This window comes from Phlebotomus papatasi, chromosome 3, assembly GCF_024763615.1.
Source record: "Phlebotomus papatasi isolate M1 chromosome 3, Ppap_2.1, whole genome shotgun sequence".
Lineage (NCBI taxonomy): Eukaryota > Metazoa > Arthropoda > Insecta > Diptera > Psychodidae > Phlebotomus > Phlebotomus papatasi.
Genome location: NC_077224.1, coordinates 27,472,052 through 27,498,456, shown reverse-complemented (window position 1 = coordinate 27,498,456; position 26,405 = coordinate 27,472,052). Strand labels below are relative to the sequence as shown.

Sequence of the window (26,405 nt, the reverse complement as noted above, 5' to 3'; positions counted from 1 at the left end):
AAACTTACAAAGTTTCAAGGGATTCGAGGAAGGATTATGTAAAATAAAATATAATGAAATTTTGAGCCCTATTTTTGGAATATTTGGCTTACAGAAAATATCAATACTGATTAGCTCAATTTAAGCACATTTCTCGTTAAGATAGAGAAAAATTATCTTCGACAACGTTGTAGAGGAATAAATTTTCTATAAAAATATGCCTAGCGGGAAGTGGGGCTACTTTGGGCTGTGGAGCTAGATTGTTATACGACTTTTTCGCCTATTTCTAAGTGAAGCTGGTCTTTACAATTATTTTATGTAGATACACAATTATTTTGTTTATCCAAATTACATCTTGTTAAATGCTAGTTTCCTTTAGAAATATGCGAAAATTTCGTATAACAATGTAGCCCCACAGCTCAAAGTAGCCCCACCTCCCCCTATTTGATATTTTTAACGTTTGCCAGAGTAAAACGTCACAAATTATTCGAAGACTGACAAAATTTGCCCTAACAATTTTGAGAATCTCCACAAAATCGACTTTTAGAAAATGATTCGAAAATTACATTTCTTTCGAGATAGAGGAAAATAGTCTTCTGCAATGTTGTAGAGCAGTAAATTTCCTATAAGAATATGCTCATTATAAAACGTTTAAGTTTTTTCAGAGCTCGTGAAAGAATTAAATATGCGTTTTGACAAGTTTTGCCCCAGTCTCCCCTATATCTCAATATCTCAGCTTTGAAATAATTTTATAAAGATTTTCTCGAGTTAACTTAAAGTTTATTAGTGCCACTTTTATTATTTTGACTCAAAAGTATAGCATTGGGGGCTTATTTTTAAGAAAAATAAAGCTGAACTGAAAATTTCGTCTCCTGAAAAGTTGTCAAAAGGAAGTTACGACAAATGCTGATTTAACTGACGATAGATAGATATTCATTAACTCTTTCCGGACCACAACATATCCAGCGAACGAATTTCAGTAAAACTCACTTTATTGTAAGTCTTAGTGGTCAAATATGATACTTTTGTAGAGAAAGAATTTTCTCCGCCTCTGGGAAATTGGAAAACTCATGGGAACTCTCGTCCCCAAAAGAACGCAAAGGATACAAACTTGGACAAACTTCAATTTTCCAAAAGCCAATAATATCAATTTTGTGAATTATTTTTGCATGTCAAATGACTCCTTTACAATGTTGATCACTAAAACAAGAAGAATTATTGACCAGTATCTTGTGGGATGTCCAGGAAGTGCTGAAAAGGACACCCAGCTCCTGCTTGCCAACAGATTCCTCAACATATTTCACACAATAACACTTTAATACACATTTCTCTCAAGAGGATGTTATTGCAGACACATTAAGCTTTCTCAAGAGCCAAAAAAACACTTCCTGGACAATCAGAATTCACCAAAATCTGGAAGAATAGGAAAAACTTCCCTGAAAGCAATCTCCCTCGCTGCCAAATGTCAAAATTATCGGCCATATTGACAAAAATTTCGCTCCCGCTGGGAATTTTGTTACAAGGTTGGTGTCAAAAAGCAAATGGCGGACATTGGCGGGATAACCTTGCATTTGACCTCTAGATTTTTGGGGACGAGAGTACCCATAAAGTTTGAACAAGTTTTTTGAAAATTTATGAAAAAATTATTTTCGAATTTATGTAATCTGTAATTGTTTGTTATCATACTTATTGGCCCCGAGAGGTTTTTCCTTATTCGGGTCTAGAAATATCAAAAAAGTCACAATTTCTGCAAGGAAGCAGAAAATCGAAAATTCGCGATTTTTGATCAAGAATATCTTAGCTCAGGAGTTAATTGGGATCCTGCAAAAAATATCCTAGATTTGGACATCCTTATAGTTTGTAATCATCCACAAGAATCGGAATTTTATCGATTCTAAATAGTCTAAAAAAAATCTTTTTTCCATGGGTACCCAGAGTCCCAAAGGAGACGAAAGAGTTAAAGGATCGTGGGAAAAGTATATAAAATGTTCGAACACTGTGAAAAAACGGGGGTTCGATTAACTTTTTTTCTTCTTAACTTTGACACTTTTTAGGTGTAAAAATATATCAACATTTTTTAATGTTAATTTTACACCTTTTCAAGGGTAAAAATAAGATGAAAAAGGGTAACTTTAACCCCTAATACACCTTAAAAGAGTAATATTTACACCGATTTCGGATCAATACTGCAGGGCCTGCAGGGTAAAATAAACATTTCCGGAATTTATTTTAACTTTTTCGGATTTCTCTCAATGAAGCCATAACGTGTGCGAAGTGCGAAGCCTGAAAGCTTCCGTCTTCTTACCGTTCATTAATATGTTGTCAGGAAAGAATGATCCTACTTTGGAATTTGTGCATGAATTATTATTATTCCAAAAGGGGTGTGACCTAAAATTATGGGCGGAGATTAATAAGGATGTCTATTATTGCGAAAGAAAAATAGTCACATCTTAAGGTTTTCCTAGTGGTATCGCTGATCTTTTGAAGTCAACTCGACATTTTTGCATCTCCCAGTATGTCTTTCTGTTCACATTCATTGCGGAATTGGCACTAATTAGAAGCACTGCTCATTTGCTCATCATCGAATGGGGGACTACACTTGGGCGTCAATTATGAGGCATTTAATTAGCATGTCGCATCTATTTCTACTTACTAAATATGGTTTCAATCTTCCGATCATTTCGGTGGGGAATCCTCCAAAAAGACTACACAGAGATTTTTTGACTGAAAAATCAATCAGAGTTATGGTGGAAGTGTTTGGTGAAACGATTAAGTATGCTATTTGTGAAGTATGGGCCGAGGTAAGCTGCAGACAAAAAAAAGAAAAGAATACAAAAACAATGTTATAAAGTTTCGTTCCCGTGAAAAATTGAAATGTTTGTCAGAGAGTTTTGGAAAACAATCGCAAAGAATTTAGCAAAACAAGAAAAGTTTCTCCGGAAATTACGTGTATAAGCAGCATTCCTTCTTTGAGGAGAGAGAGATAAACCCTGTGCTATATACTTTGGGCTGCGGGAGTATAGAATAAAATTCCCGTGAGCTTTGAGTGACATCGAGACAACGGATCAGTGCGCACAGAGAAGGAGAAAAAGTGTTTCACGGTGATCGAGAATTTTGATTTTTTCCCTACAAAAAGAGCATAATGGAATCTGATATTGGTTTCAAACGCAACTTATTGTAAGAATAATCACAGAGTAAAGAGAGTTTACACACTGCACAAGAATTACATTTAATTTAGTCCCGGAATATCTCAATGAAAAAGTGGATGTTGTTGCTTTGTTGCAGAGACATGCCAGGCACTTCGGATGTGCCTAGCGTCGCCAGTATGTTGCCCACAACGTGTGCAATTGGTGCTACAACGGCCAATAATGATGCTTCGGATGTGGCTAGAAGTGCTATGGATGCTTCCAAGTTGGAGACTGTGAAGGAGGAGGAGGATCGTGACTGTGAGCATGGGTATCCAGAAGGTGGAAATAATACAGCAACTCTAATTCTCAAGGATCGCAAGAATGGCAGCTGTGTGTCCAATACAGTGAGTTACATAAGTTTATTTTATAGTTGATTTTAACACTTACCTCATCGTGTCATTCCTTTCCGGAATATATTTTTGCTTCCACAGCATTATTATTTTTTAGTAACAAATTTTTGACTAATCAACACTATATTCATGATTATTGAGCGTTTGACGACAAAAATAAATAATTTTTGTGTATTTTGTGTGGCAAATAGAGGTGCAAGAATAAAGTGATATAAAATGTTGTGATTTTATATCACTCTGTGAGACATTTTCTTTATTGCGATTAGATAGCGTCATTGTGACACACGTGTTCTTGTTTATTGCCTCAAAGTTAAAAAAAATGACTGCAAAGGACAATTAAAGTGAAATTTAGTGATAAAATTACCTCTTATTTGATAATGTAGAAAAATACAGGAAGAATTTGGCTGAATCTTAACAATTTTGATGATTAATTGGAATTTCTAATAAGAACAATTTTCATGTTTGAAATCTTGTAGGATCCTTATGGGAATCCGTCAAGAAATCGATTTATAGTGGCAGATGTGTCTATGCAAAATTGATACAGAGTTATCTAATTTTATGGTTGCCTAACTGGTTGACTAACTTTTCTTGTTAAAATGGCAAAATTTTATTTTCAGATAGGGCAAGTGAGCCAAATTTCGGCATATTTGCATATAAGCACCGAATACCTCAGTTTGAAATGCAATAATTTTAATTCATATTGATATTTTTTGTTACTTCCTTTTCGGGAGGGTTGTGTGGAACCTGGAAAATTAATTTTTCATTTTTGTTTTCATTAAATCACTTCCTAAAATATTGAAAAATTAATAATAATATAGACATTGCTTTGGGTAGTATTCCGGACACTTTGAGTGAAATTCCGGCCACCTTCTTCTGACCATCTTTTGTAACGCCACGGATAGAAAATTTCAAAACGTCAAACGGAACAAGTTTAATAATTAGTTTAATACGTTTATATGACCCACAAGCCCTGAAATCTTACATGAAATTTGTCCTGAAGACCTGAAGAGTAGAATCTCAAATTTACGCGCAAATTCCCGTAGCAATTTGCCCTTCCTGAACTCTTCCAAGGCCTTTTCCACATCATCTTTTTCATAAAAGCTATGGTTTTTTTCCTCTGGACACTGAATGGTTCTTGGACATTGAAATGGATAAAATTGGCTCGACGCGATTCTTTACCCCCAAAATTCAACTCAGAATCATCATCTAGTTTTCAAAATCGAAATTTCTAAAATCGATTTTTCGATTAATCGGATCTTAGATAAAATCGGATGAAATTGGGGTGTCATAACGGTTGTATTACTCTACTAGACCTTTCCAAAACACGAAAATTTTTCAAATTACAATAATTTTAGAACTGAAGATATGACCATTTGAAAATTCAATTTTTGACCCCTTATAGGGTAAGTGTGCCAAATTCCGGCTAGCTTGCAATTTCGGCCACATTTTTTGTTCCTCGAATTTCCATGAATTTTTTGTTTTTGGATGTTCTTGAAATTGTACAATGCAAAAAAATAACAAAAAATGTCGCTTCGACGAGCAAGATGATCTGAAAAAGATATTTAAAGAATTCTGGAAGGGCAAGAGATTATACAATGCAAAAGAATAACAAAAAATGTAGCTTCGACAAACGAGATGACGTGAAAAAGATAATGGAAGAATTCCCGAAGGGCAAGGAACTATGAGAATGAAGGTGACCGAAATAGGCCACCAGTGCTATGTTTACATTTTTATTCATTTTAAAATGTATTAAGAATAATTTTAGAGAAAATAAAGATGATAGATAAATTGTCTGCAAAGCTCCAAGCAACATTTCTTATAAAAGAGTAACAAAAATATTCTATTTTTATTAAAAATATTATATTTCAAACTTGAGACTTTGTCGCTTGCATGCAACTATACCGAAATTTGGCACACTTACCCTAACTCGGATTCAAGTCATCCCACGCATCCTTTTCATGGATTTGAAGGATATTTAGGGATTTATGAGACAAATTAAAAAAAATGAAGAGATAGGGATATGCATATGCATTGTTCCAGGAAAATTGTCCTTGAGTCCTCCTCTACACATCCTTGAGTTATCCTTTGATATTAACATCCTAGGATGTACCGTTATTAATATTAAACAATTTTTTTAAAAATTATTTCGACCAATTTCTTAAAGATCTTTATCTTAAGATACATCAGAAACATAACGTGTAGGACCATAACTTTTCTGTTTTAAATTATCAGGACACACCAAGGAACTAGAAAACTAGAAAAAGTTTCATTTTGTTGCACAGTGTTTTTGGCGCATATGATATTCGTGATCTGTAATGTGTCAAAACATGTAGACGAGGTCTAATTTCACCTAGGACTACAAAAGCTGAGATTGTAAAGAATCTCAGTTTAACTGTACACTTTTCCGTAATTTTTAAAATTAGGGTGGGATGAGTCACATTTATTGGGAAGCATAGGAAAAATTTAGTCATTACGAAGCTTAGGATCATACGAAGCATGAGCACTTTCCCCCATATACGTACAGTACACCGTAAAAAAATGTGTAAAATTTTACTACCATAATAGTGCAAAATCGACCATTTTAGTTGTTTAATTTCAAAATGTTTAAAAAATGCACAACATTTTGGTAATTTATTGTAACGTGATTGAAAATTATCACTATTATAGTTGAAAAATTTTCAACAATATTGTTTAATTTGAAAATGTGCAAAATTTTAACTTTATAACAGTGTGAAATCGGATAAATTAATTATTTAATTGCCATCTGTGTAAAATTTCTCATTGTTATAATCATAAAAATTTTTCAACAATGTTTCGTGATTTAAAACTGTTTGACAAATTCTAAAAATTACCACTATACTATAATATGATTACTATAATACTATAATATGATTACAGTTTTTCACATTATTATAGTGTGAAAAAATACACAACTTTATGGTATATTTTGTCACATGATCAAAAATTAACACTATTATAGTTTGATCGTAATTTTTAACACTAGTATAGTGTGAAGCCTTGTGTATTGCAACCAAATTTGTTGAATTTTTAAACAAAAGTTGTGTAAAAATTGTTGAATTTCCAATTAAGACTTATACTTCAGTCGAGATGCTTTTCATTGGGCAAAAGTCATATAGAACATCAAATATTTATATGCATAATAAGTATATCGTGCAGATCCGAGCATCAGATGTAATCATTTTGCATTAGGGAGGATCCCGAGTACAGGAAAAACCAATAAAAAGAATAAAAATGTCTAAAAAGGCAAAAAAAATCAAAATCTTCGAAATGAAAAGAAAATTTAACAATAAACAGAATTCAACAATTTTTGAATTTACATATAAAAATTCAGCAATTTTCAAATTCAACAATTCCAAATTCAACATCTTTAAATTCAACAACTTTAAATTAAACAATTTTAAATTAAACACTTTTTCCAAATTTAACACTATAATAGTGGTGTGAAAGATTACACACTATAATAGTGTTAATTTTTTTTACTGTGTAGACTCTCGCTAATTCAGCTCTTTTAAGATCGGTCTACTTTTTAATTCGGGCAGCAGTTAAATTTGAAAAAAGTTTGTTAACATTTTTTCAAGTTCGATTATGATTATCGATTGAAGCAAAATATGCTCAAATTTGCCATGTTTTAGCTTAGTTTGCTGAGATTCTTTACAATCTCAGCTTTTGTGGTCACAGGTGAAATCCGACCTCGTCAGATCTGGCCCAAATTTTGGATTTACACCGTCCGTCCGTCGTATAACCACTTCTGGAGAGAGAACGGAAAGAGATATCGACAAGCGGTTTTCGGCAGAGGTTATATGTCGATGGGCGGCTAGAAGTAGGTGATGCCATAATTTTGAAACACCACCAAATTTTGTTTTCTGAATAACTCAGCCCCTATGGCATCGATCGGGCTCAAATTTTAGTATGTTATAGCTGGGCCTAAGGGCTTTCCATTGATACCATCGACTTCCCTGACCTGAGCTATAAAAGGTCAAAAATTGAATTTTCAAATGGTCATATCTCTGGTTCTAATTATCGTAATTCAAAAAAAAATTGGTGTTTTGGAAAGCTCTCGTGGAGTACTACAAACCTTGTGACACCCCAATTTCAGCCGATTTAATCGAAGGTCCGATAAATCAAAAAATCGAATTTGAAAGAGTCTAAGGGACTAAATAGACTCAAGCTGATCCTCGAGAATATTTAGCAGTCTATAAAATGCGATAGAAAAGGATCAGGTAAAGGAAATTTATGCAAAGGGCTTCTGATTGATGTTCCAAAGCCCTCAGTCCCCTCAGTATATGACAGTTTTGGGATAAATCTTTACTCTAAAATTTTACAGCCTAAAAATTTTCGAGGATCAGCCTGGATCTATTTGGGCTCTAAGGGACAACGGGGATGTTTGAGTTACTTTAAATCGGATTTCATAATCGTTTTTTTTTTTTCAAAAAAAAGTAAAAATTATATTCAAGTTGTTTTTTCTTAACAAATGAATAAATACTTTGTTCTAGGAAGAACAATACAAAAAACTATGTTTTGCGTGTCTTACAAAAATCCCTGCTTTCCTATAATTTACAAAAAAAAAGTCGCCACTGTTATTATTTGCTGAAAGAATTTAAATTATTTGTGCGTCAAGTATGGAATGGTTATTGTATGTGAAGTCTTTTGTTCACACGCAATTATTTCTTTTTTTTTATTTCATCTACAGAGTAGCGTAAATAATGTTGGAGATTTTTAAATAAATATATGTACTATCTGTCTGTGAATACGTGTATCTTAATAATTGCATAAGCCACATGAATCTTATCAGTAAAGTTGCTTCTTGAGTTACACTGAAATTGTCTTTTGGATTAAATGGGATTTAATTTTTAATGTTACCTTCTGATTTTCTAAGATTGTGCATGATAATTTTGTTAATAAGAGAACAAAATGCAATTGATAAATTGATAAAATTGAATGGAAATTGCTTCAAGTTGCGTGTGTGACATGTTTCATTTTGTCTGGAAAATAAAAATATTTAAAAAAATAGCTATCATTTTTTCATTAATATTTTATTTTGCGGAAAAAATAAGAATAAATAATGAGAGCATTCTGGTAGAGAAATATTGCGAATATCTCAAATAAAACGATACTGTAAATTTCGCACGATACTGTAAATTTGTGAATTGAAAGCGATTTCGCATAGTTACATCAAGCCACTGAATTCTTAATTAATGTCTCAGGAAGACACAGAGAGATTTAAATTACTTGTGGTTTCTTTGAGGCGCACGATGATGTTAATCAAAAGTGCAATATTGCGCTTTCATTTGTGCCACAAATACGCAAAGATTTGCATGTCAAGAGAGGCATAATTTGTTGAAAGAAAATATGTTTATGGTTTGTTGTGTGGTAAACACAAAATTAGAAAATAATACTAATAATTTGAAAAAAAAACACACGCCTAAAGCAATTAGCTTCATTTTTGTTTTTATTTATTTGTTTTTTTTTTAGAAAGAAATTAATTTGAAATGATTTTCAGGATGATTTGGACACAATTGAAAATTTGAGTGAAGCGGAGGGTGTGAAAAAATCAACAAATGATCTGACGGATGGTATTCTCTATCCTAATACTGTGCCAAGCAAAAGGAAGAACAAGAAAAAGAAAAAGAACAAGCAGAAACAGGATGAATGTGAGGAACCGAATGAAAAATGTGTAACATGTCTCTATTATACGCTCATGTGCTGTGAATGTACAATTTCTTGAAGGATGATATATAAAACTGTTTTTCAAAATTCCTAATTTATAAAGAAAAAGAAAGAAAAAAACAGTTTATTTAAGAAATTTTATAGAAATCTCTCAAAATGAAAGAATTCTAAGAAGAAAACGCACACAAAAAAATTCGACGGTTAACATTCCAAGTATTTTCAGTATTTAAAAAAAATAGGGCAATGATAAGAAAGCATAAAATGTGAAATTTTCCCTGAGAAAAAAAGACAAATTTCCATATTGTACAAAAAAAAGAAAAAAAAGGAGAGAAGGAACAAGAATTTATTTTATTTTTCTTAGAATTTTAAGAAAATTGCATTAAAATTTAAGAAATTTTCCATAATCCTTGTGCATTTGCAATACACGAAAAAAAAGCAATTCAGTAAGGTCCAAACGAAAAAATCAAACATAGAAAAAAGATGTGAGGGGAAAATTTGATAAATTATATATTTTTTATAATTTTATATACACCAAGTAAATTTTCATATTTAATTGCATCTTAAATATGAAGAAAAAATTGAATAGAATTTTTGCAATAAAGTTATTTTATTTATAATATTGACATTCTTTCTATTACATAAAAAAAGAAATCTTTGGAAGGTTTTTTTTTTCTTTGGTCACACCACGAAGAACCATTTCTTGCGGTAGAGCACATAGGCAATGAGCATCCAGACAAAAGTTGTCCAGCCATTCTCCAGCAGCAGCATAAAATGCGTGTTCATTCGTCCGAAACGCCAATGAAATGGTAACATACTGTGACACAATTCGTCACCGATAAATATCAAAATTGTATTCATTCCCACGAAATAGAATGGGGCTCCATTCCAGCCAATTCTCTTCAACACAAGGGGCACCTCGATCAACATGTAGCAGACAGTGAAGGCCAAATAAGCAAAGGATGTGGTTACCAGGACGAATGAGAGAGACCTGTGAAGTAGAAATTAAGCAGAAGATCAAAGGGTCATCCATAAGCAATTAGAGTGCCTAGAGTTCTTAGGGTTCCCTCAAAAAATATATGGCTTCCGTTTTCCCGTGAGTTCCCTGAAAAGGGGTGGTAAAGCATCCGAGGCTTTGCGAGCTGCTCGAAATCCCATGAAGAAGCTCTGCTTTATATCCCGTTTCGAAATTTTTTCTGGTGCATTTAAAATAACTGTCCAATTTAATTTATCTATAAAGGCCTCTACACATTGGGAGCAATTTTTGTCAAAAATTGCTTTTTTGACAGAATTTTGACGTTTCCACTTACTTTTTTGACAAAAATTGCTCCCAATGTGTAGAGGCCTTAAATCACCTCAAAACCATTTTGAAGTTGAAAATTGTTCAAGAAGGTTTCAAAAAAATTATTAACCTTTTAATTAATTAATTAATTGACCAAACCGGATGAAATATGGTGAATTTTCCGGTGATAGGTGTTTAAGGACGAAATGTTCAGCTGAACTGCCTTCGAAACATATCCAAAAATGAACGAAATCGTCAGGGCCAATTTTTTGCAAAATTAGAAAAATCTCATTTTTGACCTATTCTTGGGGGATAGGGAACGCATGAAAAGGGAGGGAGAAAAACCAAAGAGATTACTCTCGAGATAATGTCATTTGAGGAGGGGTCATCGAAGACCGGAAGTTGATATCTCTTACCGTTTGAATTTTATATGGGTCAAAAGACTGAAAAAGTGCGAAAAACAGTACAGTGCTGTCTCGCTATATGCACAGTTTGGGTACTTTTTTTGACAGTTCTCTCTCTGAATATGCACAACTTTTTTTGAAATTCCCAACGGTTTTTTTCTTTCTTTTAATAAATTATCATTTTTTTATTGTTCTGGAATTTCCCGTGTTATTTTAAATATAATATGAGACAGAAAAAATAAAATTAAGAAAATGAAAAACAAGAAAAATTAGTTACCAAGAAAATAATTTTCTTTAGTACTTTGTCAAAATGTAAACAAATTGATTTTGAATGCAACCGACACAAAAGCTGTGCATATAGAGAGTGTGCATATAGAGAGACAGCACTGTATTTTCATCAAAATAAATCAAGGGGTGAATAAGTGGCTCTCAGAGTGAACCGTGAACGGCGATCGGCAAAATTGTTCCGATCTGGAGCTAAAAATCGCCACCTCGGAATTATTTTACTAAAACTTCAAATGTCACAATTTGACCAGAAAACGACAGATTGGCGTGTTCATTAAAAAAAAATCGGCAGATCAGCACGATTTTAGCGAAGAATCGGTAAATTTAGGTATCAGTTCGCTCTTTGAAGTAGAGCGTTCATTTAAACTCGTGCAACATCATAATTTTCTTACAGACAATTGCAGTGGTAAATTTTAATGTACTGTATTGGAAGTACTGCAGAGAGTTCCGCCTTAAGTAAAAACGGATTGAAGAAATTTGATATAAATTGCTTAACTACTGGGGACTCATTTATAAAATAATTTTTAAAATGCCCTTAAATGCATTGTGGAAACTGCTGTCTCGTCGAGCTCGGGCAGTTAAAAAGCTTTAGAGAGCGTATTTCTCAATCGAATGTTATCATGTTTAGGCTCGTTGGAAAGGTCTTGGAATTTCTGACAACTAAGTTTTATCCGAAATGCAATTCTTTTACTCCTAAGCTCTATTTTGGACGATCTTTTGAGTGATTTACAAACACGATCAAATCGGCTGTGAAACGGTAAATTTAAGAAGAAATTCCCCAGTGGAAAAAAATCTGCGAAAACTACACTTTTTCTCATGAATTGAGTCAATAAAGAACTTTAAATAATAGATAAATGACGCGAAAGTACTTTTGAGGTATATAGGTTCAGGGTGTGAATTCTGAGATGCGTGAGTTTTTCACGTGAAAAACTCACGGCTTTTAAATCGTCTTTTATAAGAGTTTTGTTAAGTTTTCATGTAAAGTATCATGTAAAACACTTACAGCATCTAAGGAAGTACGGTATAGTTTTTACGAAAGCTTTACAAAACGTTTACTAAAGGTGATCTCAGAGCCGTGAATTTCTCATGTGAGTAACTCACGAATCTCAGAATTCATACCCAGGTCACGAGTTCAAGCACTTCATAAACCTGGAATGCTTTGCCATCCTTGTTTTGAGAATTTAATTTATTAGGTGATATGCACAGAAACTAGCTGTTTATTAAACATTAATTAATTAATCAGAAAATCTGCGCACAACACACAAAATGACGTCTCAGAAGCTCTGCTAAGGCGATATCCTGAATTATTGAAAGATTACCTACTCTGAAAAAAATATCTTGTTAAACGAACAAATGGATTTTGTTGAAATTTTGTCAAAAGGATGTTTAATTACCAATTTGACAACATTTTTTATTGCATTTTATATAGAAAAACACCCTTTTGACAAACTTTTAACAAGATCCAGTTGGCCGCCGATTTGACAAAACATTTCCATATTCTGTATGGAAGAACATCCTTTTTACAAACTTATCTTGTTAATTTGACAAAACATTTTTTTTCAGAGTAAGCCACTTTGATTTGGCCACTCAGATGCCAATTTGACTGCCTCTACTCCACCAAGACACTTAAAACAGGGTTTTAAATGGAAAGTCCCACAAAAGACAACAATTCTTTGATATAGTTGAAGTTCAACAAATGACTACTTGGGGAACTCTGGATGAACAAACGAGTTAAGAAACAAAAAACCTCGCTTATCTTGGCTTCTGAGTAATCGATGAGATCATGTTCTATGGGAAAATTATAGAGAACATTCTGGTCTACATTTCATCCATATATCACTTTTGTGCCAGTTCATCCAAATCCTTGATATTTTGGTTTAAATATAAAATTTGTCTAATTTCACGAATTTGATTCAAGATAACTGAATGGCGACTCACAATTTCAGCTCTAAATCGAATTTGCATGCACTCCGTTTTAACTCACATTAAGAATCTCACCTAGATAAGCCGGTTAGGATTATCTGTCCCTTTTCTTTGTGGATTTTGCAAAGAAAGTAATTACTAATTTGTTAAAGAAAACGTGCATTCGTTTTTTATAGTGCATGAAGCCTTGGAAAAAAATCACTGATTAATGCTCCAAGACAAGATTGAATAAATTGATAGACAGAAACGAAATAAAAGTTTACAGTAAATATATAACATTTAATAAAGAAAAGTAATTTTTGTCGAATGAACTCTGTTTACTTAAAAAACTTTAGGAACATCCGTTAAAATCCAAAGTTCTTCGGAGCTTTCCAGCTTGTTTTCACATGATTTTATCATTGAAAATTGAGAATTTCTTATTGCTTTTTATAGGATATTTTATTTGCGAGTACCATAATAAAACTAGAAATTATCAATTGTATTTTTTCGTACTAAATTTGACGACATTATTTAAAAATAAGCTGGTTTCTGTGCATATCACCTCGTGGCCTAAGTGGGTTAAGCAAACTAATAAAGTCTAAATAATGATGTAAAGATACGGGATTATTCATAATATCTGCCTTATTAAAATTATTCAGATTCTTAGAAGTATTCAAAATATAAATGTTACAAAATTCCTAGAGCCTTTTTTGTTAGAACCCTGAAAGAATTTCCTCTTCAATAAGCATTATATTAATTCTAATACTCACCACATGATTTGATTGATTGGAATCCATCCTTCGTCTTTTGAGAATCCGCATAAGAGCCCACCCAAAAGTCCTGTAGAAATGCCCCAGAGCAGCCATCTGTAGACCTTGGCTCTCCATTGGCTGTACACGAGAATGGTCATGCCACATTGGACACCCAGGAAAGTATGAACCACGCTCAGTACAGTCCCAAAGATGTTCTCAGAATCCACAGGCTGTGAGTCATAAACTGGTGTCGTTGTGGCATATTTTGTGATGTGATTGTCACCGAAGATAAGGCTATCAATGTACCCAGTAGCTCCTCCTGGACAATCTTTGAACTTGCCAAAATCGTGCCTTCCGCCTGGACCAAGATATCCACTACCACAGCCAGGAACAGGCAGGAAGAACGTAACGGCAAGATAGAGGATCACCAGAGTGAGCATTATGCACCATTCCGGGAGTAAGAGTAGCATATCTTGATAGGGTCCACGAAGAGGATTCGGCGGAGTAACAATATCCGATCGACGGAAAATCGTATGAAGAGAAGCAACAATGAAGTAGCAAATGCCGAGTCTCTGGAGAACGCCCATAATTCTCAAAGTTTTAAATTGCGAACCATAAATTGTATTGAGGAAAAGCCCCAGGAAGAACATAATTAGAGATCTCTGAAAAGATCATCAAAGAAAGTTGAAGTGACATTTCACTCCAAGTAGAAATGATCAACTCAACCTTTAGGATCTGCAGCAGAATCCTTGTCTTGGACATCTTCTGGCATATCGAATTATTTACTGAGACTGCAATGCAGATGCCCATGATCCAGAGAAAGGACGGAAACACAATATCAGGTACCAGCAATCCATTCCATATGGAATGCTCCATGAACCAATACGAACCCCCCCCATTGTTCACAAAGACCATGATTATAGTTATGATCCTGCGGAAGAAAACAGGATTTTTAACCCTTTTAGGACGAATTATCCTAAGGTGCGGTAACTGGATCGTTTTCCAAAGTGTGCTACTTAAACGCTTGTTTTTGGACTGATGAAATTCTTTTTTACTTCTTCTAAATCCATAGAATTATTCACCGTTTCATTCAGAAACATAATATAAAATAGATTACCAAAAATATTAAAGAAAATTTGTAAAATAATGATAATACCGAAATAAGTCAGCATGCACTAACTGGGTCGCCTTTTCGCTAATTCACTTTTAATTAAACCTTTGGATTTAAAATACTTTTTTCTTAAAATACTTTAGTGTTTAGTTTAAAATAATTTAATTTTTCAATACTTTAGTGAAGAACCCAGCTGACACAAGATTGAAATGAGTCGATTACACTCACTTATTTAATGGATAAAAATATTATTTTTGCTTTTTCTCAAACTTGAATAGTCATATTATGTTACTGTAGTGACTATATTACGGAAATAAAAATAAAAATATTATTTTAAGTGGATTAGTCATAAATGATCCAGATAGCGAAGCACCCGGTTTAGCACACTTGACTGTATATCACTGACAAAGGGAAAATTGAGAAGGTAGCGTATCATCTTGGCATTATCACATTAATTTAATAAATCGATTTCCAATTTTTGTAACCCATCATACCTTTTAGATCAGGAAAATTTCATGAAATCAAAATTCAAATATTTTTCTCAAATACTTTGCTTTTGTGAAATTGGATTGAACTAAATTTAATTTGGTGTGATGTGCAAAGGAAGAAGAAGAGTGTAAAAGAATGAGATAGATGTATGCAAAACGTATGAGAGAGAAAAAGAAGTGAATTTTGATTTCATGGCATTTTCCTGATCTAAAAGATGTTCCGGAGCCACTACAAACCATTTTACTCATTTCACTGACCAAAAATGGGATTAATTCCGTTAAAATGTTTGATGCGTAAAATAATCTCTAAAAAAAATAACGAGAAATCAAGGTGCGGATATTAGGCTGGAAGAGGTATACAATTAAACAGAAGCGTTAATGAGCTAGGAGAGATGCTTTAAAAATTAATCAATTCTTAATTTCATTAATATAAAAAATATGCGGAAATTTCTGTTTTCTTCTATCTGTTGACAAATACAATTAATATTAATTTCTTAATCTATCTTCAATTAAAAAAAATGGCAAAAAACAAACGAGCAGTAAAACACACTCTAAATGGGCAGTAACAATTTAAAAATGAGGAGTAAAATATCTAATTACGGTCAGTAAAAAACTTAAATACAGTAGACTCTCTCAAATTCGGGCATATGGGACCGAAATATCAGCCGAATTAGACAGAAATTCGGGCGACAGACTTTTTGAAACGCAACGATTTTTTATTCATGTGCATATAGATATTGAGTTTACACACTCATATATAACGTAAATTGCATAAAAATCCCTAAATAATGCAAAATCACATCAAAACTAAGACAAACCATGCCAAATTTGAGCTTATTTGATTCATTCGATAATCATAATCGGACTTGAAAAATGACAACAAACTTTTTCAAATGTAACCGCTGCCCGAATTAAAAAGTAGCCCGATCTTAAGAGAGCCGAATTTGCGAGAGTCTACTGTATTTACAAAAATGGGTCTAATTTATATATTTAACATTTAAAATTGTTGCAGATAGAATGAAAACCCTTTATTTTGCCTTTGCCAAAATTTTGGACGATAATATCACTGTTTCAAATCTTTTTGTTACGGCTCAATTTTAACTTTTCACTGCTCATTCATACAATGCCATTTTTTACTCAAAATGCATTTACCAAACATTTACTAAAATGTCAACCAATAAATCAGAATTAAATTTCATAAATTGACTAGAAAATTAAAATAAAGTTTTTTTTTATTTTAGATATCCAACAAGCTCAATATACAGCATTAGGGGAAAGTACTCTCCGTTCAAACGTTCATGCCTTCAAATAATGTGAATTTCTTTTACTTTTCCTAAGAGATTGAGTCATGATTATCACATAATTATAAATAAATTGATAATAAGTTAATTAATATTTAATAGAAATGTGTAAATCTCTTAGGAAAACTAAAAGAAAATTCACATTATTCAAAAGCATGAACGTTCGAAGGGAGAATACTTTCCCCTACTTTCTTCAAAAAACTAATTTTCAATAAGAAATATATGGTTAAAGAATTATTCCTATACAAAAGAACTTAATTAAGTAATTATACTAGCCTTCAAAAATTCTACATAGTTCCGGGAGAATCACAAAAAAGTATATCTAGGTTTTTAATTATAAAGCTCTCACATACAGTAGAGTCTCGCTATAGGCCATATTTGGTTCCAGATTTGACACTTGGGTCACACTATAGTCCATATCATTTTTTAAAATTATCAACGACTTTTAGTATTGAAATTGCTCGACGACTTCCACTTTCTTTGCGATTGTGGTACTTGTCCTCGTTCTCTTCATTATGGATCACAATTATCACAACTACTCAATATAGTTTGCCAAAAATATTAAAATAATTATGACAACATTTCATGTCGCGTACTAAAAAACATAACCTAACTTAAAATCAGTGTTTTGAAATTAACGGTCGATAATTTATGGACTATAGAGCGATGGCTTATAGCGGGGTTCTACTGTATATGATTTCCTTAAAGAATTTTAGAATGTTATAAGAATAAATATTCGGAATAAAAATGTTTTGTTAAATTAACCAGAAAAGTTTGGAAAAAAGATATTCTTCCATATTCTGAAAAAAAGTTTTGTTAAGCAAACAAATGGATCTTGTTAAAATTTTGTCAAGAAATGTTGTTTACCCAACTAACAAAACTTTCTTTTACATTTTATATTGAAGAACATCCTTTTTACAAACTTCATTTGTCAATTTGACAAAACTTTTTTTTTTAAAGTACAAAATATAAAAAAAAAAAGTTTTGTGCAATAGACAGCCAAGTGGATTTTGTTAAAAGTTTGTCAAAATTATGTTTTTCAATATAAAATGTAAGTGTAAGTTTTGTTAAATTGGCAAATAACACCCTTTTGACAAAATTTCAACAAAATCCATTTGTTCGCTTACCAAAACTTTTTTTTCTCAGAAATGTGGGTTTCAAGATCGAATGAAAAATGTAGATTAAAAGCAATTAAGAATTAAAAAAAATAGGACAGATTCTGTTGGAACTGAGAAAATGAGCATCTTTGGAAGAAATGTTTTTAAAAAAGTTTAGCTAGATGCTTGCAAATATGAGAATGATATGTCATTTTATTTTACTAAATTATCTAGAAAAGTTCAGGCTGAACCCAAGTTATTATACACTGAATGGGAGTTTAGGATCTGGGATCATGATTTTCTTTATCATATCCTCTACCCCAAATTTTACCGGCTAAATATTCTCTACAATCACCTTGAGTCTATTTAAAACTTAAGGCAAAAAAAAATCCAAAGCAAGTGAGGACATTACTATACCCTTTATCTATCTCAAAGAACCGAGAAATTTGAACCAGAAGTTCCCTTTCCATCAACTACTTCTGCTTTCTCAATCCTCCAACGTGATCGAGGTCAATGTAATGATATTAAATTTGCTCAACGATTGTTTTGAAAAAGAAACACATGAATTCGTGAGTATATAATTACTATTACATGTTACCACCTGTTTTATGTGGCAAAAAAAAACACTAAACAACAATTGTGAAGTCCAAGTTTGTGAACTCCTTCAACCTTAAATCACATTTGAAGTAACGTCTTCAATTGTGATCTTTCCTCAAACTGGAAATAATGCATAATTGAATTACACTTCAAAACGTTTCCGTTTCTGCACATCATTTAATAGTTTTATATAATTTATAGAGAAAAAAACGTAGCAAAAGACACGACAGTAAGCTATAATTTTAATAAGAAACTCTTCCTATTAAATCAGTCAACAACACTTTGAAAACAATTTGCAAAGTTTGATGAGGTTGGCATGTGATGTCATGTATTTATGCAAAAATTTGCTTTGGTTTATCAACTTTTTCCGGAATACTCAATATCAATTTACACAGAATTTATTCATCAAGTTCAAAGCGAGTGTTGGTTTTGTTTAAGTTTCAGGAATTTATAAAAAAAATTATCCTATACCATCGAAGCTTTATGAAAAATTTCTGAAAAAAGCCATAATAATAAAATTTCTTAATAAAAAATGCAGTAAAATAAATTATATTGCACTTTCTCACCAATAAAAATCAAATGAATTTAAATTAAAGAGACAGGCATAGAGTGGTGCAATTGAGAGAGCTGCCAAGATTATTTCTTAATGAAAAGTTTAAAATATAAGTAATAATTATAATCATGAATTTTCAATGTTCTATAAAGACAAAGAATGCTACACTATTCTTTTATGTTTCGGTGCAAAATTTGGTACTTTCTAGAGGCAAGAAAGAAATACAAATTTGAATTCATGTTTAATTTAATTTTTTTTTTTTTGAAAATGAAACAAGAATGACTAAGGAGAACTTTGGAAAAGAAAGCTGGAGGGGACTTATGTAACGCTCTGGCAATGCCATATGACAAATTGGGCTCGAATCTTAGGAGACCTTTTTCGAAAATGCGATTCTGTAGCCGTGACATTGCCATTTCAGCTCACGTGGCATTGTCAGAAGTCACATATTTGAGATTTCTGGCAATTAAAATGACAATGAATTTTGTTAAACAAATCAATCAAGACGTAACTGTATTTTCATAAAATCATCAAGTAAAGGGATTTCATTAAAAAATAAACTAATTGCATTTTTGAACTCATATGATATGACAAAAAGCTCGATTGGCATTGTCAGGTTTCGTACTCACGCGTGACAATGCCACGAAAATTACAGAATTCCCCTACTGGATTCACTAAAAATTCTATTATTCGGCAGATTGACCATGATTGTAATCAAATATGCTTTATTACATACCGCTTATTTTATTAAAAAAATAGTAATCAATGCAATGAATGAAATTTACAACTTTATTTGTACAAAGGGCTCTTATAATACTTTTGATAGAGACGAATACCCTGATTAAAATCTAATTTTAGTTTTGCTCCATCACATCATAATTCTTTTTCGTAATTGTTTTTATGTTATTTAGTTTTTATATCGGTAATATCTCTCGTTCTAGTTCATTGGATATGATGATCTATTTAGCCCGATTAGCCGTTGGAAATGCAATAAGTTGCATTATAACTTTGTAGAAGGATGATTTTTTGTAGGAAATTAGGGGATGGCACGACTGAGATGGTAAAGGAGGTAAATGAAGGTTTTGTGAAGGAGTTTTAAAGGGTTTCTCTTTAAAGTAAAAAAGGGTGTAAACGGGTCCTCACGATTCACTTACAGTGTCGATTAACGCGATCCTGGAGAGTCTTATTGCGCGATCAGCACGATCTTAGAGACAGATCGGCGCGGCCTGCAGATCTGCCACTCACGGTTCACTCGCTGCCCATACTTATCACCCTCATTAAGCATTAAAACTTTTAAAGTGTCATATATATTTCTGAAAGTGTTTGAAGTAAAATATCAAAATAACAAAAATGTGAATTTAAAATTTCTTTATTAGTTTCATTAAGATACTGGGGTTCCTTTACGATTCTTTTACTTTAAGTTGGTTGTTTATATAAACTTTGGAATACGTGTTTTGAAAATATCTGAACTGAAGCGTCTTTAGCCACAAACTCAGTATTGAAAACTAAATATTCGACTTAAATCTTTAAGCCTGGGGATGAATAAGTATAGCAAACGAGTGAATTGTGAGTGGCAGATCGTCAGATCGCGTCGATTTGTCTCAAAGATCGCGTAAGCAGCCTTCAGGATCTTGCGATTAGTCTCCGGGATCGCGCTGATCAGCACTCAAAGTGAACCGTGAGTGGCACAGCTGTTTATCCCCTGGCTTAAATATATATCCCAGAAATTCATGGGTTGGACATTTCAGCTTCGTATTGTTGTAAGGCTTGTTACATTTTATCGCAATGATTTACAGAAATTTTACGCTTTGAAATTAATTATTTTTGTTAGACAGTGTAATACCGGTTTCAGACTGGAGGTTTAGCCCAGTTCCCAAAGGTTTCAAAAATCTAAATAACAAGCGATTTTATTGATTTTTCAAAATCTAATGAATCATTTGCCCCTATAATCCTATCCTAAACAACAATTTTCTAAAAAATCGTGCTGATTAGGAATTAGTGCAGTTAAGCCAGATGGCTAAGTCTTAGGTCTGAAGCCCGTATAAGACAATCTTTAAAGGCTGATTTTAAGATTTAACATTTAAATACTTATTCAGAATTTTGAATTGAACAAGTTAGAAACGTTTTTGCAAAAAATTAAAATTTTCTATTATTCAAAAATTAAGAAGTTACTTCATTGACCATTTCGTTTTTTTTCTTAAAATTTCGTATTTATTATTAATATTACAAATAATTGAATTTTTTTTTGTATTTTCTTTAAGATAAAAATTATTTTTTTATCAATTTAACAAGAGCCTGACTTCTTAATTTTTATTTTAGTGAACACAAAAAAATTTTAATAATATTTTTGCTGTGCTTAATTTTTCTAAAGTAATAGTAGTTCAGGAAACCGGACCTGCCCATTTCTAACTAACTTTTGAATATTCTAAAATTTGGGACTCATAGTTTTTTTTTCTAGCGGAGAAAAGTTGGTAAATAACTAATAATCTAATCTTACTAGGGGAAAGTGCCCATTCTTGATACCATTGGAAGCTTCGTAAAGACTAAATTTTTCTTATGTTTCTCAGTAAACGTGACTCTGCAATATATTTTAAAAACTGGCCACTTTCCTATAGTTTTTAAAATATGGTTGCGATAAGTCACATATATATTGTGAAACATAGAAAATTTAATCATTACGAAGCTTCCAATGGTATCAAGCATGGGCACTTTCCCCTATTTGTATTAAAATTTATCTTTACGAGGTAAAAAATATAAAAAAAAATATAATAATACATGTAAAAAGAATATTTTCAAAAATAAAAATTGAAAGGTTATTGAACACTATAAGTCTGCGATCTTGGGATCTCAATACAGAAGTAGGACGATTTTGCAATTTTGCCTTTCAAAATTTACTTTATAATCCACTTAGGGGAAGTGGGACACCTTTAAAATTGAACTCCCTTCTCCTATTTTTAAAGGGAATTAGGTTTTAAAAAAGTAATTGAGCTTCACAATTGGTTTGTCAAGCAAAATTATACTATATGGTAAAGTCTAACTTCATTTCATAATAACAGAAAAAAGGCATATCGTCAGTTGGATCAGCAATTGTCGTAACTTCCTCATCACTTCATCAACAGTTCTTGTATAGTATGTGTATTTTCATATTGTTAGAAAAAGTGCTGATGAAGTGATATCCCATTTCAAAGGTAACATATTTCCCTCTAATTTTAATTTGCAATATCAAGCCTCAAACTTATTGTCATCCTTAAAGGGGTTTATCATTTGAAATGTAAAACCTTCATTAAAGTGGAATATCGAGAACTATTTTCTTTTCCATGTCGCCTGAAAACGTTATAGATCCATTAATTCTTAGAGCGTACTGGTAAAAATAAAAGAATTATATTGATTCACGTTTAATTCTTGTATTTTTTTTAAATGTACCATAGGGAAAGTGTGCCAAATTTCGGCATAGTTGCATGCAAGCGCCAAAGTCTCAAGTTTCAAATGTATTATTCTTAATACAAATTGAATTTTCGTTGCTTTTTATAAGGAGTGTTGCTTGGAACCATGTAGACAATGTATCGTCTTTATTTTCTCTAAAATCTTTCTTAATACATTTTAAAATGAATAAAAATGTAGACAAATCCTATGTCTACATTTTTATTCATTTTATAATGTATTAAAAAAGATTTTAGAGAAAATAAAGACGATAAATTATCTACAAGGTTCCAAGCAACACACCTTATAAAAAGCAACAAAAAATTCAATTTGTATTAATCCTAATTGGTGGCCTATTCCGACCACCTTCATTCTCATAGTTCCTTTCCCTTCCGGAATTCTTCCAAGGCCTTTTTCAGATAATCTTTCCCATCGAAGCGATATTTTTTGTTATTTTTTTTGCATTGTATAATCTCTAGAGTATGCAAAAACTAAAAATTCGTGGAAATTTGAGGAGCAAAAAATGTGGTCGGAATTGCAAGCTGGCCGGAATTTGGTACACTTACTTACCCTAATTGTATCAAACGTACCAAATTTGAAATTTTGAATGTACAATTACACGATCAGTTTTATCATAAACTTATTACTAAAAACACATTTTCTCTCATCTGGAGCGAGAACCAAAGATGACATTTTATTCGTCTATTGTATTGTTAAATAAATATCAAATTTCGAAGGATATCCGGTAACCCTTTCTTGCATCATTCATTCAGTCATAACTCTTCCATTTCCCAGTTTAACCCTGGTTCTAAATAACTGTTATTTCTAAAAAAAAATAAGTACATAGATGAGGGTGACTTTGAAACCCTCCTGTTAGGAAGCTTTTCTTTAAGTTAGAAAGAAAGAAAGTTAAACGGAAAAGTGGAAGCTCTCCTTTTCAAGGAATGTAGTACTCAATGTTGATCAACAGTAAAAGATCAAAATTTTAAAGAATGGTATTTTGATTAAGATTGTTTTGAAAACATGCACAGCTTAAGCATGAAATGGTTAAAATTGTGCTGAAAACATGCACAGCGGGTGGACTTCTTAAAACAGCTGGTGCAGTTGTGCACCAGCACAGTGTGCAAACAGCCGCACACAGCTCAAAAATAAAATGGTTAAAATTGAGCATAGTCCTGCATAGTTCAAACAAAATTGAATCTAAATTTTAAACAGTTTTTTTTAATTTTAATCGTTTTATGTTTAACAGGTGTGGGCGTTTTCAGCACAATATAAAGCGTTTATTGCTTGAGCTATGCAGATTTCATGCACAATATTTGAGAAGTACGAGTTTTATACATAATCTAAACCATCTTATACTTGAGCTATGCGTATTTTCAGTACAATTTTAATTTAATAATTTGAAGTATTTTTTTTTTATTTGAAGTCGAAATCTTGAAAGAATATAAGGACAAAATGTGTTTCATGAGCCAAGAGGAGCGCCAAGAAAGCTCTGCAACAAATTATGCGCCCCCAAAAAGCACCTGAAGGAATTTAAAGTATCCCTATTTATTTCAACATGAAATCTTGCAAAAATATAAGGGCAAAATGCTTTTTTAGAGCTTTCTGGGCACCAAGAAAGCCTTTAGAACAATTGTACGCCCTAGAAAGTGAGAGAATTAAAAAACCTCTTTCTTCAAAGCGAAATTTTGATAGATAAGAACAAAATGCATTTTAGGACCAAGAGGAGCGCCCCAGAAAGTCTCTAAGAAAATTAAAAGTGTTAACGCAAGTTTTGGTAGATTATAATGACAAAAGGCATTGTAAGAACTAGAGGGGCACTCCATAGAAAGACTCGGAGTCTATTTTATTAAAATCTTTTTTACTTCAGCATGGCAATTTTAAAGAGTCAAGGTTCAGTTGTTTAAAAAAAGGAACATCAATAAATCTTATAGGAGCGATTATGGTTGATCGATCACGCAAACTAAGCACTTCCGATTGAAGTTATAAGTTCTATGTTCTTGTACTTAGAAGATTTAGCAACATTATGTATAAAATTGTAATTGAAATACTATCAAAGTGTATTTTCAATTGCTCAATTTACACTTGTACTTGCTAATGTAATGTAGGGCATTTCTGAACATTTTCTGGAAATCAATCCAATTCCACCTCACGCATCACTGACTAATATAATGCATACGCATTTCCCCCCGATCACGATGAGCCATTGAGAAAATATTCTAATGCTTCACAATTAACTGTGGCCAATGAATGGATCTTCATATGAGTGAAAAATAAACAATGAATGGAACGTGAGAGAGATTGGTAATGAAAGTGATCTCTATTGTGCTCACCCTCGAAAAGTGTCTACGCTCCGCAATCGATGTTTGTAGCGTGTCCCTCTCGCTTCCGCTGGGCAAGTATTTGATGATGGTTTGGCAAGGAATCTCTTGTAGGCCCATCGAATACCCATGAAGATCACCACGAGATTGATGATCAAAAAGATATAAATCACCAGAGCTTGAAAGTGGTTTTCGACAAATTAGAGCACGAATGGAGAGTGTTGAGATTGAGAGAGAGATCTCTACTCACGCCAGTAAATGTTGACGGGCTCATGCGCTGTGTGGACGTTGCAATTTCCCGCGGAATCAATCACAATGTCATAAACACCAAATTCCCCAACATCCGGCGACAGCTGGCAGATGAAGTCACTGGCATTGGTGCTATCAGTGAACTTTCCCAGATTGCGCTTGTAGAATCGCCAGAGTAAATGGAACTTGGAGTCAACCTCCAGCAGGAGTTCACCATTGCGGAAGATCTCCTGATTTCGCACAAAATGACACCGATGGCAATCGGCTGACACGGTATAAGACCACAGTGGAACCGGAAATTTGGACGTTATATTGACAAGGGCCTGATCGACATCCAATTGCGTTAGATCAAGATCTCTGAATTCATCATCAGTCTCCTCCAACCAAGTCAGGGTCATTTTCACCTCGTAATATACAGAAAACTTCCCACTCTTTATCACAATCACTTGAGATCACAATTGAAACACATCTGAGATGAGACAAATAAAATGCGGAGATTGTCGGATTTACGACACTGGGACGGTATAATTAAGATGAGCGGACAATCTTCCCAACAATGCACTTTTGCCAGGCTAGTGGATGTTTCTCAACACTCCTCGGACGTCGAAGTGAAACTAATAGTGGAATTGCAAATGCATAAAAATATTGTATATTGAAAAAGAATTGCAACAAAAGAAGCTTTCTACTTGTGGTGCCCGAAGAAGGTAAAAGAAGAAAAATTACCCACATCGTTCGTTCACATACACCAAAGGGGGGAATACCTTGAGGGAAATTGATATTAACCCATTAAGACCCGGGAGAGCCCTAGAAACCCATTGTCTTAACATCTAAAAATTCAAAACGGTCATTAGAATATTTTCGGAGACCTTAGCTTTTGTGATTCCTCTCTAGGATTTTTTTTTTAAAAATAGTATTTACCTTTTAAGCTTCATCCAAGAAATCACACAGAAAAAAATATATTTCGTCAAATTGTTTCTAAATGTTTGTGAATACCTATTGGGGAAAAATGAAATGCTCGTAAGTTGTATAACCCACTAAAAAGTTCGTAAATGTTTGTATCTTTTTTTTTTACAAAAGTTGTTCATAACATGATTATTTAACGAACATTTTTATTCTTTTACAAACACTTGTTTGTAAACACACAGAAAAATGTTCGTAAAGTTTTATCATTTGTTCGTAAATTTTTGTCAAAGAAACAAAAATGTTCCATCAAATGTTGGTAAAAGTATAACAGAAGCTTTAAGTCAATATCAGTCAATTTTACAGGTAAAGTTCATCTGTCTATCAATAAATGGATCAAATTCTTGATGTTACGTGATTTAAAGGCACTAATAACACATTTTAACACGTATGATCGGCAACTAAAGTTGCTAATGAGCAGTATGATTCTATTCTAGGGTAATATTTCTTTAAATTTAATACAACTAGATTTGCAATACGAATT

The 26,405-nt window shown here is 32.7% G+C and overlaps 2 protein-coding genes across 3 annotated transcripts in view; one reads left to right on the top strand and one right to left on the bottom strand.

Moving 5' to 3' along the window:
• LOC129807425 (uncharacterized) overlaps positions 1–9,824 on the top strand; it is a 15,666-nt gene extending 5,842 nt beyond the window's left edge. For both annotated transcript variants that reach the window (XM_055856678.1, XM_055856679.1), the window contains exons 3-4: positions 3,265–3,511; positions 9,039–9,824. In XM_055856678.1, the coding sequence (XP_055712653.1) occupies positions 3,265–3,511; positions 9,039–9,263 (472 nt within the window). In that variant the 3' untranslated portion in view covers positions 9,264–9,824. The remainder of the gene's footprint in view (positions 1–3,264; positions 3,512–9,038) is intronic.
• LOC129807424 (heparan-alpha-glucosaminide N-acetyltransferase-like) lies at positions 9,794–26,405 on the bottom strand. The gene is made up of 6 exons (XM_055856677.1): positions 25,880–26,405; positions 24,963–25,575; positions 24,725–24,890; positions 14,554–14,758; positions 13,846–14,489; positions 9,794–10,193 (listed from the first exon to the last, which is right to left on the bottom strand). Exons 2-6 carry the CDS (start codon positions 25,357–25,359, stop codon positions 9,884–9,886), a joined length of 1,722 nt encoding a protein of 573 aa, XP_055712652.1. The 5' UTR covers positions 25,360–25,575; positions 25,880–26,405; the 3' UTR covers positions 9,794–9,883.